Source organism: Molothrus ater, chromosome 6 (genome assembly GCF_012460135.2).
Source record: "Molothrus ater isolate BHLD 08-10-18 breed brown headed cowbird chromosome 6, BPBGC_Mater_1.1, whole genome shotgun sequence".
Classification (NCBI taxonomy): Eukaryota; Metazoa; Chordata; class Aves; order Passeriformes; family Icteridae; genus Molothrus; species Molothrus ater.
This window is the reverse complement of record NC_050483.2, coordinates 40,051,604-40,066,892: the sequence shown is the minus strand read 5'-3', so window position 1 is coordinate 40,066,892 and position 15,289 is coordinate 40,051,604. Positions and strand designations below refer to the sequence as shown.

The following is a 15,289-nucleotide window of genomic DNA, read 5'->3' as shown; positions in this document are numbered from 1 at the left end:
CAGCTACTGAATCCTGTACATAAAACCCAGTAGAATAAAGATAACTCAGATCCTTTGGGAGGAAGAAAGGAATGGAATTGTTATTTACTGAAGCTCAATCTTACATGGAAATAGCCCCTCCGACCGAGCTGGAGGCAATAGCCAATACCAGCATAGCAGAGCAGGCTATAAGAAGACAGACCTACGGTCCTGAAGCCCACAGCTGCTAAGAATGTGCACAAGTCTGAAATAACTTCTGCAACTAAACTTTCACTAATCATGAGCCAACAAAAATGTGAAGAAAGTGAACGTGATCATGACTGTCTAATGGAAATGAAAGATAAGCTAAGGAAGGGAACAGCTGTATCAGAGAGCTGCACTTCAGACAAGTGAAGTATTCAGTGTGTCACGTGTGAGTGTACCAGAAATAGAAAAATGCATATTCTGTCCTATTAATTCATGCCTGAAGTGAGTGATGGTGAAACTAATAAGGTACGAACATAATTATTTAACCTTCTCGCAATGTGTCTGCTCAAAATATGTGGAATTCAAGAGTGAACATGAACATAATCATTTCAAGAGAAAACACCTTCCCTCTCTGACACAGTTTCTTTTGTCAGTCCTTTGGGTTGATCACTATCTACTTGTCAACATATTTGAATGATCTCTTAACGCTGACTATACAAACTACAAAAGACAGAGGAAAGTGGAGTAAGAAAAGAGATCAAACAGGATGTCAAATCCAATCTCTGAAGACTCTGATACAAGCAATAGAACATTTTTTACCTTTGAGAACTATCAATCACACCCCTTGCTGTTGGACAAGGCAGAAGTTGCAAAATACTGAGTTTTCCTTTAACTTGGCACCAACAAAGAGCCAGAGCTGAAACTGCTTCCTGTTCATTTTAAGGATGGATGGATCTTCTCTCCAATACAATTTCCAGCTGCTGACATTGTTTTCTAACATAAGCAAACTGATTTTCATAACACTAGGCAAATTTTAACTGGACTCCTTCACCAAGACACTATTGCAACTGATAAGAGCCACCTGGGCCTTAGGGTTCAAGCCTGGGTCTGAAAACATCAGCCAATTTAAAAAGTTTACAAAGTCTAAACAAACAGAAATCAAAATACAAAATAAGCCACACAGAATACAAGTATCTTACAGTGAAACAAAGACAGATTTAAAAACCTGTCCAGTACAACAACAGCAAATATTTTGGGCGTGTGAATTAGTAACTGAAATTATAACCAAAACAAACAAATGAAATTACTTTATTTAAACTGTAAATTTCTATAGCTCTCTGCCAAAATTCAAGATAGCAACCAACACAGACATCTCCAGTCACATGTTCTAATATTTTTCCTCTGCTGATGGTTGCCATGTGATGAAAGTATGGAATCTTGGCTATTACCAGACTAGAACAGATTGAAATGGCTGAGCAAGTGAGACTTTGTGTTCAAACCTGGACTTTAGGAAGAATAGCTGCAGGAAAGATCTCTTGTCTTACAGAAAGATCTCACAGTTAGTGATTTGTCCTTTGAAGAGACAAAGATTCAGCAGCAGAAGCTCCCAGAAGCATTCATTCATCTCAGCTTGCAGGTGTATCAGCACAATCTGCTTTCACAGATGTTTAGATACTCTTTTCAGTGGGTTGCTCTCTCACCAAGGCCTCCTCTTCTCTCTTTTTTGCCTGATATGGGAATGTGATGGTGTGAAGTCACTGCTGCTGCTTCTTCCGTTGTCCCATACTTGAAGCAACTCTTGGGATTCCTCACCTGGAGTTCTGTGTTAATCCTTCTCTGCGAGCAGAAGCTGGGAAAAAAACCAAAGTTTTTTTACTCAAAGATTTTGAGTAATCATGGAGGACTGTTTAACAGGGAAAACTGATGCCCTGCTCTGCAAATCTCAGCCATCACCAGAAACCTGAGTGTCCTTACCACACAACCTCTCTGCCACAACAGATGACATCAGAGACCAGTATAAATAACAAAACCTAACTTAGTAAGCTACTGTGTGAAAAAGTACTCTTGGTATTCCTTTCAAGCACCAGAATACCTTCTTCAATCTTGCTTCTGACTCATGTGACTCATCTCTTCATATGCACCCTCCTCTAAATCTTTCTCCCATATCAGTATGCTTTATCTCCTTCTTTGGGTCTTTTACTCATTTGCTTGCATGGGAGTCTACTTCCCCACTCCAGCACATGCTGAGGACCTTGCTGCAGGAGAGCTAAGGGTGTGAAAGGTTGATCTTTAAAAAGAAACAAATTGGGAATATGGAATGTGGCCCCCTCCCCCACCCAATTATTATAAAGAAACAGTTTTGACTTCTACATACTGCAGCATTTTACTATTTAGGCATATTATGGGAAAACGTCAATGTCATCTTCACTTCTTTTACTTAAACATACTTAGACAGCCCTTGAAAAAGAAAAAACCAAAACACTTAGAAATGTACCAAGTTTATTTTGGACAGCTTGCATTTTACAGCTAATCTAGTAGGTAAAGCTTGTGTCCTGGGTATTTGGCACATCAGCTTGCTCCTAAACATAAGTGACATTTGTTGAGAGTTGTTTATTAAAAATATTGCTATATTTAAAGAAAATACAGTCACTCTCCTTGAAACATACAGCATACAGCCAAACATCACAGAGCACAGAGGATCTGGAAAGATGTTTAGAAAGTGGAATTGCCAGCTATGTCACCACACAGAAAGTTTGAAAACTGAAGTAGGAACCAAACTGTCAACCACGTGCATTAAGACGGGATACCAGTCCAGAAACATATCCCTTGGCAATATGCTGAAATTAAGGAAACAAAGGCCCATGAGAGAAGGCAGCCAACTTCAACCTCATTTTCCTGTTTTGAAGATGTTTGAGCCTTCCTATTTCTAGAGAAATGCATTGCACAGTTTGTCTTTTCTCACAAACTGAGTTAAAATCACTTTCCTTGAGTTCTTGGACATTCTTGTACCTTGAGGACTCAGCACAGAGAGGGGCATTCCTATGTCTACAAGTAAATATGGACATTCCTATCAAGAGTGGAGCTCATTGCCAATTCATTGATTTCATAAATATGAATGTATATAATGCTCTGAAGTTTTTCAAAGCTATTGGTGAGCACTCCACCTCCTTGCAGTTGAGTATTTGGAGGTTCTGGTTGAGTAGCGGGAACAGAAAAAGAGCTCATTGCTGACAGAAGCCAACATTAAGGTTGATTCTCTCCAGTGATAAAGAGTCATTGCCATGAATCACCACATACAACAGCATGAACCTCCTTTATTCTCTGCCTGCCATGAGGTGTCAAAGTATCTGCCCATATGTCTGTCCACATGTTTACACACTATTATGTCACCCATGACTGCACCTCAAAAACTCAGAACAGTCACAGTGGGAAGAAAAGGATTACCTCCCTTTTATGGATATGATTCTGAGTCACAAAAAAATCAAAGGAGTTGCATGAAGTCATTTAAGAGATATCTGCACACTGAAATTCATTGCCATATAGACTTTCCCAGCACAGATGTACATAGCCTTGCTCACAAACCAGCACCTAATCTAGTCTGCTTCCAAGCTGCAGGAATAATGCAGAAACAAGCACAAGGCTAGGTGACAGTACTGAGTCAGAAGCCCATGCTAATATTTTTTACAGCTAGTTTTACAGTTTCATCTTACCCACAGAAAGTTTGTGGAGAACTGAGCACCTTTATTGAAGTCTCCTGAATCTAATGTTGAAAGCAGGAGCTTTCTTTCTCCCTGAAAAGCTAAGATTATCCTAGAAATTCAGATTTTTTTTTAATCCCAGAGTGAATTTCTGATCTTAGAATGATGCCCAGCATTCTCTTGATAATACATAAGATAACTAAGAAAGGCAATAAATAAATGGGGTTTATTTATATCTATGGGTATCTGACACTAGCAGGCCAAGACAGCTGACAACAGAAAGTTAGCCTTCCCTCCCCCATATTTTGGGCACAATTTCAACCTAACTTGTTGGACCAGGCAGGCAAGGGAAAGCAGCAGCTCCAAGTCATGAAAATTTTCTTGGGGGGTGGGGAGGTGTGGATGTCTGAGTGTGTGTGGGGAATGTGATGTGTATGCCATGAATGGTATATACAACTGTATTCCAGAGAAGTCTTCCTGCATAAAAAAGCAGCGAGCAGACTCACTGACCAGTGGAAGTCAGCATGAGCCTTCCTACTTCCCATGTTACACTCATCCCAACTGCTAATGCCCTTCTGTACTTGACAGCTTTCTTTTTGATTTCTCTTATTTCACCTCTCCACTCCCTGGTTCACTGTGGCTCCCTCTTCTTTGGCTCTTCCCCACATTTCATTTCATAACTTCAGATACACATTTTAGCCTATTCGCATACATTTTGGCTTCTATTTTTAGCCTCAATAAAACAATGCCAGATTAAAACAAAATCCAATTTGGATGGGCAAAGTCATTCCCTCTATAGGTAGCTTAATGCCAAAGGACCAGATGTGAGACAGAAGCAGCCAAAATATTATATAACCTCTCCTGTGTCTTTGCACACCTGATATTGAAGGACATTTCCAACACAGCAAGGAAACACAGGCAGTTCGCCATCACCTCACTACTGAGAACAAGCAGTGCCCAAGCCTCCCGTCAGGCAAAAATCCCAATTGCCTACAATCATCACTTATCCTGCTTCTGAGTTTGTCAGAAGCAAAGTTCTAAAATTCAAGCTGAGTTCTAGCTCTTAGATAGGGAAGCTGACGCTGAAGACTGTTCTTTCCACTTTCTCCTGCTTTCTCAGGAAGAGTCCTGAGATGTGGAATGTCCTTTCAGTGGCATGAGATCAGCAGCAACAGGAAAAAAAACCCTTCCTTTCACAAAGGAAAGGCAAAAGGTTGAGTAAAGATGTGAGAGGCAGGTTGCTCTCACAAGTTAAAGAAAAAATGTCATTTCTGGTGATTAGAAGTGAACACCGACCCTCAGTTCTATCTGAGAGGCGATGGCTGAGTTGGATGTTCTCATCTGAGAAGGGCCTGGAATGCTGCTTCTGGCAGCACTTTACACTCTGCTGAGGCTTAATGAGACTTACATACACTTTTCTCAGAACTCAAGCATAGTCATGTCCTGCTGATAACTTGTATCTATTTTAAAGGTACTGATTCAAAACATCAATATTTGCTCATTGTTAGTCATAAGATAATGGTTCCCTGCCCCTCCAAAGAGTACTAAGAAATGGTGTAATAAGAAAGCCTCTTTACCATTCTCCTTTCCCTTCAGGCCCATCTGGTACTAGAGGCTTGTGTGTCACTATCTGACCTGAGACTGACTGATCAATTAAAGAAGGGAGTGAAATTATTTTTACTCCCTTCCTGTGTGCTGTCTCTATAAAACTGTGAAAGTCAGTAGGGTAAGGAGAGAAATTATTCAGGATGTTTTTGTGATGCATTAAAAAAACAATGGCTTTAGGAAGATAACTATAAGAACAAATGTGCAACTAAATATCCTCCATTGTAACTGATTCTTTGCCCTCCTGAAAAGGGAGGCACAATAGTAGGATTCAACTCAAGCCCAGCTTTCCAAAGTATGATAAAAGGGGCTAATTCTGTTTCTCAATGATCATTTCTCTGCATGGAGACAGCATTACAGAGAGATACTGACAGAGCTGCTGTTAGCAAAGACTATATGCAGGACAAGAGACTGCACCAGAAAAGTTTGATGCAAAGTGCTGGATATCACACAGGAGCTCACTCTTCAATGATTCACCCAGAGCTTCTCAGCCAGACAGGTGGTTCTGAAAGGATTTATGTGGAAGAGCTCATCATGACTCCATTCCTGGACTAGGATAAGTAATGAAGTGACATCAAGTTTCTCTTTTGTGTCATAAGATACCTTGTGCCTGGGTCTTCAAAGCAGTCTGAGGTGGAGGTTACTTGAGGTGCCCATTTGAAGGTCATCTTTTGAACTGAAGACCATTTGCGCAGTCAGTCACAGCAACAACACAGAGAACCAGGAGGGTGGCAAATGAAGACTGGAATTAACAGGATTACTGAGAAGGAGGAAGTGTACCAGCAATGTGCTGTGTAGAAACCTGAGTGATTTCTATTCCCAGCTGCTCCTGATGAAGGATTTGGACAGTGTGGTGAGACCAGCTGAAATCATAGTCAAGGTTCCTCCTGGGAATGTGGTAACAACATAAAAATAAACACATTGGTGTTCAACAATCTGCTGCTTTCCAAGGCTGCAGGGAACCTGGCAGAAGCTGAGGAAGTCTGGACAAGGCTGGGCAGCTGGGAATTCCACCCCACTGTAACAAATGGCTGGAAGACTGACACAGGCCATGCACAGTGGTAACAGTGCACATTACATCTCATCCCCACCCTTTATGCTCCAAGAGAGTTGAGACATTCTCATTGATAAAAGAATCTCCAAATTCCACGTGGTTTTTTTGTTTGTTTGTTTAGATCTAGCAAAAAATATAAAGTAATTGTATGTGTCTTGTTTATATGCCTGCTGTGTATACTTGCCCTTTTTTTTCCTGGACCAGGACAATTTAGAAGCTTGTACATTTGCACACCTGTTAAATGAATCTAAAGAGGCTGCATTTCAAGAATAATGCTCAAGCTGTGGGTAGGCAACAGTCAGTCAAGACTTAGCACCTCCAATGCTAACTCTAATTTCAGGTCTCCAATAACGACATATAACAATATGACCTTGTTTTGAAGGTCCATACAATAATCTTGGATAAAAAAAACCTTCAGAAATAGACAGTCTACTTGTAGATTTTCTGTAAAATGAAAAAAATCTAGAGCATGCTAGATGGTGAGTGAGTACAAAAGTGCTTGTTACTGTCACTGGTTTACAAGCAGGCTCCATTCACTGCTCCACACTGCTTACACACCCATCATATTTGGATGGCATTCAGACACTGCTCTCCTAAGCCTAAAGAAGGGTATCACTAGAAAATTAAGAATAGCAGCCTATCTTCTACATGGATTAGATCCAAACCATTTTATTAATCCCCATATTCTTCTAGTCTCTTTGCAGTTCGGGATGCAGTTTTAAGCCCTTACAGATGATAACACACTTTATTTCAAAGAGTTGCATACTTTGTGGACTTGGCATTCATGCAGATACAGGGGCAGGTGAATGTCTAAAATAAACAGACAACTGTTCATCACCCTGTAACTAAGCACAGCTACAGAACTGAGAACCATGGGAAATATAATCCAGTCTATACCAACTAGCTCAAGAAGTTTCATCCTAGTTTCAGACTGAGTTTTGACACTCACTTTCTGCCTCAAGTATTCTCCAGAGAACTAAAATACAAATAAATTAGTTTTGGGCTCATGTTTTCAACCAGACTAGGTAGAGATCCAAGACTTTGCATGAATTAGCAGTCTTCACTGTCAAACTTGAAATGCATATTATTAATTTTGACCTCTAATTCTTATGGTTTTTTTCTCCTCCCAGCAGACACAGTGGAAAAGTTATGTGGACACTAGTAATATAAACATCAGCACAATAAAACTGCATTACTGTTAATCAGTCTGATAAAGGAAAGATGAAGGTCTTGTCAAGTTTGGTGGAGCCATCAAGTCTTGCACAGTTTTAATGATTCATGTTTGTAATTATATAGTTTATTAGTACCTTATGTTTTTGTCATAGCAAAACAGAACCCCAGAGGTGTTCTGTCTTCTGAAGCTTTTAAAATAAAAATGTCACAAACTCTAAAGAAGCTGGCAGCAAATGAAGGATAAAAGCCTAAAGAACACAGGTGTCATTCATACAGCACTTCAACAGTTGCTGTTAACCTTTGCATATCAAACCAAACCAAATAAAATCAACTTGAGCATCTACTCTACAGCTGTACTGAGGGGTCAACTATACTTTCAGACTGTTCCTATCTCCTTCTTGCAGACAAGAATCCAATTCAGGAACAGAGAAGCTGCTTGGGACTATGCTGCTATATTTTCATAAAGTGCTCTTCATCCTCTGGTCCCCCCAAAACCTCCTCTGTGTTAGTATATTCAAAAATAAAAATAATCAATAGAAACAATTTCGAATTTTGAGATCAACACATAACTACAAAAATTCCTTGATATTTCTTGCCAGCTTGTTCAAAAGCTAAATTCTGGTGGAAAAATGACTTTTTTTTACTAGACCTTCACTTTCTGGAGAAAACAAATTCCCACACTATTTATTTAATGCCACTAGAGAGGAAAGGAAAACAAACCAGCAAAACATAGCAAAATGTCTCCATATACCTTATATTCTTAAAATATATAGTAAAACAAAAATGACCAGCCTGATCATCATCTGAACTCAAGCACAGCCTCCATATACCAAGCACAGGCTCCTAAAGACAACCTGGACCTGAACAACCAGCTACAGTACTTATCTTAGCTGTTACTCAGCAAGCTATACTCTGAAGAAGACTTTGAAAAGAGAACTGGTTCCTTAATTCAAAATCACCCTTTTTCAATAATACTAAATGAATTGCTGAATTCCACAAAACAGGAAACAATCAATGTCATGCTGAGGGATGCTCAAAGTAACACAGAATAAAAAAAGCGATGTGATAATGGCCGTATTTTCAGAAACCCACTAGCGGCTGGGTGTTCAGTGAAAACTCAGGTCACAGCAATTTAAGTGTTCCCTAGAAGTAGTAATTCTTAGTATTTCTTTATTAGAATAAATCCTGCTAAACTTCCACAAATTTTCCTAAGAACCTGTCTCTTCAGACACTACAAATAACCCCCATTTGCTATCTTTTAAATTTAGATTCCTGTCTGTATAGAGTCATGAGGCTCTCTGCCTTCTCTCTCATTACACCAGTGACAGACAGCTCCCACAACTTCTGCCTCTGTGAAATGAGGATGAGGCTACTTTCATTGTAGTGGTGGTTTGTTTCAGGATCCTGAGCTACCTTGCAGAAATGCTGACTTTCATTTTCCCTTTTATTTCAAAGGATCTGTTCGCAGGAGCCTGAGCCCACTGCACAACAGTGTCTACAGCTGCTATTTTACAGTTGCAGCACTAACCACTAATGAACTGTCTTCTGGACAGTCTAGTTAAAAGTTTCCATACTGCCTGATTCTCTCTTCCATTGAGCAACATCCTGGCTTGAGGTAAGATCACTCATGACACCTTTATGCTTCTTCACAGAGCCCCATAACTATTCTCAGATGAGCTGTTAGAGGAGAAGGCCTGTTCAAGCTTCTCAGACATTTCTGATCATCTGTGTGTATGGGTTTATACACAGGTTCTGCCTGGTTCCTCTTTTATATCTGCAGCTTTTCACAGCCTTCCATCTTTAAATGCTTGCAGTTTATTCTGTGATTTGCTTTATGACTTGTGTGTCCAACCTCTCCAGTTGGTATCTAAGATACTAAATACATGTGAAACAGTAACCCCAAGTAAACTGCTGCTGAGGGGAAATTGGGGCCCTAGTGTAAGCAATCAATGGAGAGAGTGAAGAAGAAAAACAGCTGTTCCCGCAGCAAGGACTACTGCTGCAGAGTAGTTTCTGAGACACAAACTGGGCACAACAGTCTCTGACATATACCAGTAACTTGGTGCAAAGCTGAAGAAAATATCATCGCCCAGTTTCAAAGAACAAACGTTTTGCTCGAGTTAGTTTAATCACGGCAGCATTTAGCACTGTTCTTGGAGCTATGGACCTCTTTTAGCAGCAGGAAGCTTTGAGTGACCCACCCACCATGGTTCTACTAACCTACCCCTAGCCAAACCTGGGCTTTACACCTAGGCCCTGATACTCTCAGTTAAATAGCAGGCTAACCCTTTGTTTCAGCTTCAGAAAGGGTAGTTTAGCACAATGCAGCTAGTCCAGTTCTACAGAAGGAAACATGAGCTGAAGTTCTCAATTCTCACAGGATTACAAGTATTCACAGAGGAGTGACTATTCACTGTTGTTATCTAGCCTCTATTATTCCTCCAACTCTGGCTGTTGCATACATCATTAATACTATCATCCATCTTCATGCATGCATTGTGTAGGTATTCACAGAAATGGGGAAGGATAGCAAAATGCTACCTACAGTTATCATGGACACACATAACAACAGTATCCAGAGGAGATGGATTCTCTTGGAAAGGTTACAGAGTGGCAACTGTAACAGTACTCTTTAAAATGTGAAAAAGAAGGCAGAATCCAGCACACAAAACACCTTCATGTTAGTCCACTCAACAAACCAATTTTGCCAATATATTGAGAACTTCATTTTTACATTTACTTTTAAATTTATCTGTAACATTGCTTTATATACTGTACTAAAAAATTAAATTGCACTATACAGTAGACCAAAACTTTTCATTTAGCTATACCCATAATACAGAGCTGACATAATTCTATTTGTTTGGATAATGCCATTATATGCTAGAGTACACTGTCATGTTACAATGTACCATAGGGTGTTTAATATTGACTGTGGCCATTCACTCTATAAAATTTCTGATAGGATAACTGGAGTTTTTGGCAGGTGGTAAAGTGTGGGAAGCAGTTTGGAACTGTATGTTAAGTGCATTGGCTGAATATTTGTGCTAGAGGATCAGCAAAAAATCACTGACATAAATAAAGGAAATGTCATATTTTAATTTCAGAGATAAATATCCAAGAGATGAACCCCTCCATAAACTTTTCTTTCAGCCTCTGAAAACACAGAGATCACTGCATTAGTGACACTTAAGTCATTCACAGTTCTACTTCAAAACAGAAGATCAGAAACATAATTTTTCAAAGCATTCTGGAACATAATCTATCCACATATTCCATAACACTATCACAAATTACTGTGAGCCACAGGTAGTATGGGTTTGCAAGACTATGCTCTACCTGCCAATAGGTCTGCAAAAATGACTGGGTCTTCATTTGCTGAGAACTTATCAGCAGATAAACCTGTTTGAATTAATTAGCCACTAGGGAAGGACAAAGATTTGATTCTGTAACCCTCAGTGATTTTCTATCAGATACTTTCACGTCTACTACTTGACTTCATTATGCAGCTGATTCACAAGTCTCAGCTATGTCTTTCTGCACTAAGACCTTTTCTGCAAGACCAAAGAAAAATGTAAAGTATGTCCTGGCCTTTTATTACAGGCCAAGCTTAAACAAGAGAGCATCTTGAGCCAAAGTCTAAAGCAAAAAGGAACCACTGGAGCCAAGGTGGTTTTTTTTCCCTCCCCAGCCATATTTTAAGGGGGTCTTCCAATTCTATGAAACTCAGCCTATGCTCCCTTCTGTTTAGTCTTTTTTAATCCCAGGGGGTATAAATTCCCTGCACAGCTGAACCCAGACTGTTACCTAGGAACCGCTACACGTAGAGGAGGCAGCTGTGTTTCTTCTTGCTGATAAGCTTTTTCCCTGCCAGTTCTTGAAAAAGATTAAAGCATCCCAGCATACCCACCCCCACTTTCATGGTCTTTGGCACTGTCACTCACCTGTGGAACATGTCCCTGGCTCACAGGGTGTAGCACTGTGAAGGCTGTTCTGGAATCCATTCAGTTGCTTTTCAGTGGAGGTCAACCTAAGAGGTAAAACCATAAAATTAGACAGAGGTAAGTGATATAGCAAGGAAGAATGAAAGTCTCAAACAAAAAAAATGAGAATTCCCCTAGTTTACATAATCTCACTGGGACTGTAACTATGAAGCTGTGCCTGAACGTGGTACAAAAAAGGCAGTGACAGCAACTGACTCCAAATAGCAAAGCAAGACAAATGAACAGTCAAGCCACCAGGGAAACTTTGATGTGGCTAAAACACTTAATTGTCTCATATGCCCTGGAAGCTGATTCTGGAGTATAAAGAAGATAGTAAATGGTATTGGGCCACCAACATACACTGCAACTAGTGTATGCTGTGGTCATCTTAGTCCAATGATTTGAATTAAAGTGATTAAGCAACTGTTGCACAGAAATGCACACACTGTCAAAACATACTAGATTCAAGAGTTAAGTCTTTGCATCTTGCCTCAGCAGAGAGAGCTCATTTAGCCAAGATTTCTCACTTATCTTGCAAACTGAGACACATGGGATGCATCTAATTTTCAGTAAATCCAGTGCCATTCCTCAAGCAGATACCTTATGCAAATCCTTCTGCATTGATCTCAGCACCTGAGTTACAGCAAAACTATACTCTGTAGACTACAATTGTATTTTGACTCAAAAATATTAATTACCAAACTGAGACCATGTACTACAGAAAAAGTGGGTCTACTCACAAGAGAAGGGCAAGCTATACAGCTGCAAGCACCTATTCTGTCCTTAAAAACCTATACAATTTATTCCTGATTTGTCTTCTCCTCCCTTATTCTTCCTTGCTGGTCTTCTTTCTGGCCCAACTCATTTCCAATCACTACAGACTTTTCTGTGAGTACACTCATCTCTGCCAGAGTCCTTCTTCACTCTTTCAGCTCTGCAGCGTTAGCGTTACTGTCAGCTCTTCCCCTGAAGAGCATCATGATCTCCATACCCATGGGATGCCCTGACAACTAACTGACTGTAACTCACTGTTTAAATTGTAATTCACTGTTCAAACACGTGCAGTTTCTATGGTTTTATCTGAAACCTTTTGCTTCCAGATTTCAAGGTCAGCAAGTTGCCAGAAACCAGGTGTTTCTGACAGCTAAGAGGTCTGTGAGGGACTCCTGCATTTTATTTCAGCTGGATTTCAGTGAAATGGAGTATACACATGAAGGGAGAGAGATGCAGATACATTTGCATACCACAACCCCTTAATTCAGTCAGTCTTAACTGGAAATGCTATTGTCAAATGAGGTGCCTGTTTCTGTGTTTATTGTCTCTTGGAGAGAATTTTGGATCTGTATTTATGGGGGTTTTTTGCTGATATTGCATGCTTCTTCTGGAAGCTGAGAATCTAAATGGATCTTTATGCTTCTTACATTGAGGTTCCATGTTCATAATTAGCATGCCCACTTTGTTAACACAGCACAACTGACAGCCAAATTCAGCTCACCTTTCTGTACCTCGAATGCAAAACTAGCAGTTGAAAAAGTAATCAAGAATGCCAGCAAGTACTACAACAATATAAAAGCAAAACAGGAAACAGTCACTCTTCTACCTTACTGTTCAGAGAACTTCTTTATCTCTACAGACTCACCCTTCTTCTCTGCCTACCCAAAACACTGGGTACCTTGACTCTTGCACTTTCAACAGTCACCTCATTCTGAGAGCTCATTCTCAGCTCTGCTCCTGGGATCTCCCACCAGGCTAAGATCACTCCCTCATACTCTCTGTGCTGTCCTGATGAAAGCTTCAGTGCCAGAACATATTCACTGTTTAAACTGAGGTAATCCCTTTCCACTTTCTTTTTCCTCGGGTTGGCTGAAATCCTACTGCTTTGTCTCAGTTTCCTAATGTCAATGTCTCTGTTGTTTTTGCTTCCCTTTCTCCAGTGCAATCCATTGTTATGTTCTCCATTTCTTATTCAATATTAACAAAAACAGTCCCAACTGTCCCCTCCATTTAAATATCTGTCATTGCTCTTTTCTATCTCCTATACGGCTAACTCCTCCTCAAAACTGATACCGGCTTCCTTAATTTAGGTACTAGACTAGCATTCAGCTGCCCAGCCTTGGACTGCAAATTCTGTTCCACAGGTGAAAGATATTTGACTGAATTTTGAACACCTTTGTTTTAACAACTTATTTCTGGGATGCTACAGATTCATCTAAAGGTCCACTGGAACCAGACAGATCTGACACTTAACATTCACATCACAAAAAGTCCCGATTTGACAAGAGGACAGCAGCAGATGTAAAGACCCAGAGCCAGGGAAGCTTGTTCCTCTTTGTTGTTCTTGGATGGGGTACCCTGCATGTGTATCTGTGTGTATGATCTGAGGCTAGCCAAGGGCTACGAGCTACAGGTCTAGTGAGCCCAGCTGTGTCAGGGTGTTAAATCAAGGCATGTCTCTCAAATGCACTGCTTTTACTGCCAAAAATGTCTAAGGGTCAGGCAGCCTGATTAACCCAGATATTCGGGAGCTGAAAAAACAAGTGTGCTGCAGTACAGCAGCAGCAAAACAGTCAAAGGGGTTCCAGTAACTGTCAGATGGGTATTCTGCTGCCTGTCCTCTTATCAGTGGGCACTCAGTCTCAGTGTGTGATGTACCTGGCTCATTAAAGACACTTCACACATGGGCAAGACAGGATACAAAACAGAGCCATAGTGTTTTACAGGGCCTCACTCGCTCTGTGATCATCATCTGCTTTTGGCACATTTGCTAGGCTTGGCCAGTGGATCCTAGAAAAGCTGGCTACTTCTGTGTACAACTGCAATCAGAACTCCTCCCCACTCTGGGATGGATTTCCTGAACCCTAGAGAAATGGATCCCCCTCTACCCTATTTCTGTACTAGTTGCAATAGAGAAGAACTTTGGCTCTTCTACTGCTGGCACCATGTAAAACAAAAGAGAACACACAAAGATTTTTGTTCTGTGGTGGTGGGACTTGAAAGGAATATTTATTTTGAAAGGCTTCCTGAATAGAGTTTTTATGACATTTACAGAGATGTTCAGTACAAGAAATTATGCCATGCTGATCAATATCCCCAACAGTTTGTAATGTTCCAGTCTACTACTGGCAAACTTGGTGATCTTGGTCTCTCTGACACCACCTTGAACAATACGCTCCTTTTCCCTACCTAGCATTTCCTCTCCTAATATACAGTGGTCTAATATTGACAGATCAATTTTTCTGAGATGTTTTCTTTGACTGATGGTTCTGTTCACAGGTTGTTCAAACCTTACTCTTCTTGACACTGTCACAGAGAGAAAGTTTCTGAGAAGTTACTATGTGAATGATAGCACAGAAATGTGTATTTATTACAACTTAGCCATTCCTAAAAGCAGAAAGATTTTTCATCTATCACCAGTCCACTCTTGTGAACAGTTGAGCTAATGTATTTTTCTACTTTGCATGCTGTCATCTGTAACGTGAAGACTCTATAATACCAAATACCGCTTCCAGGGAACATCTGCTTCATTCCATTGCTTATAAATACTGTATCTGTGATCTCTATCTCAAAAGGTCTCTTCATGGCTCACAGAACCACCTCCTGTCAAAAGTAGTGGCAACATGAGTGGTGGGAAAGACCCAGTCTGACTCTGGGAAAGAAAAAGAGTTTCTTGTATCAGCTGTTCAAAAACTATCTATTAGTGATACAAGCACATTTGATCAAAACTATGGAGCCCTGTGAGACCATTTTATGGCACTGTATTTCAGCATAGAGCTGCATACTAAATCATCTCTCCCAGTTAGTCTTTTTCCACACCTTAATATGGGCCCCAG

The 15,289-nt window shown here is 40.3% G+C and overlaps 1 protein-coding gene across 1 annotated transcript in view; it reads right to left on the bottom strand.

The window, feature by feature from the left end:
• Window positions 1-1,065: 1,065 nt before the first annotated feature.
• The window catches only part of TTLL5 (tubulin tyrosine ligase like 5), a 123,628-nt gene continuing 109,404 nt past the window's right edge, over window positions 1,066-15,289 (bottom strand). The window contains 2 exon segments of the mRNA XM_036384352.2: window positions 1,066-1,795; window positions 11,421-11,506. Coding sequence (XP_036240245.1) covers window positions 1,755-1,795; window positions 11,421-11,506 — 127 coding nt within the window. The 3' untranslated portion in view covers window positions 1,066-1,754.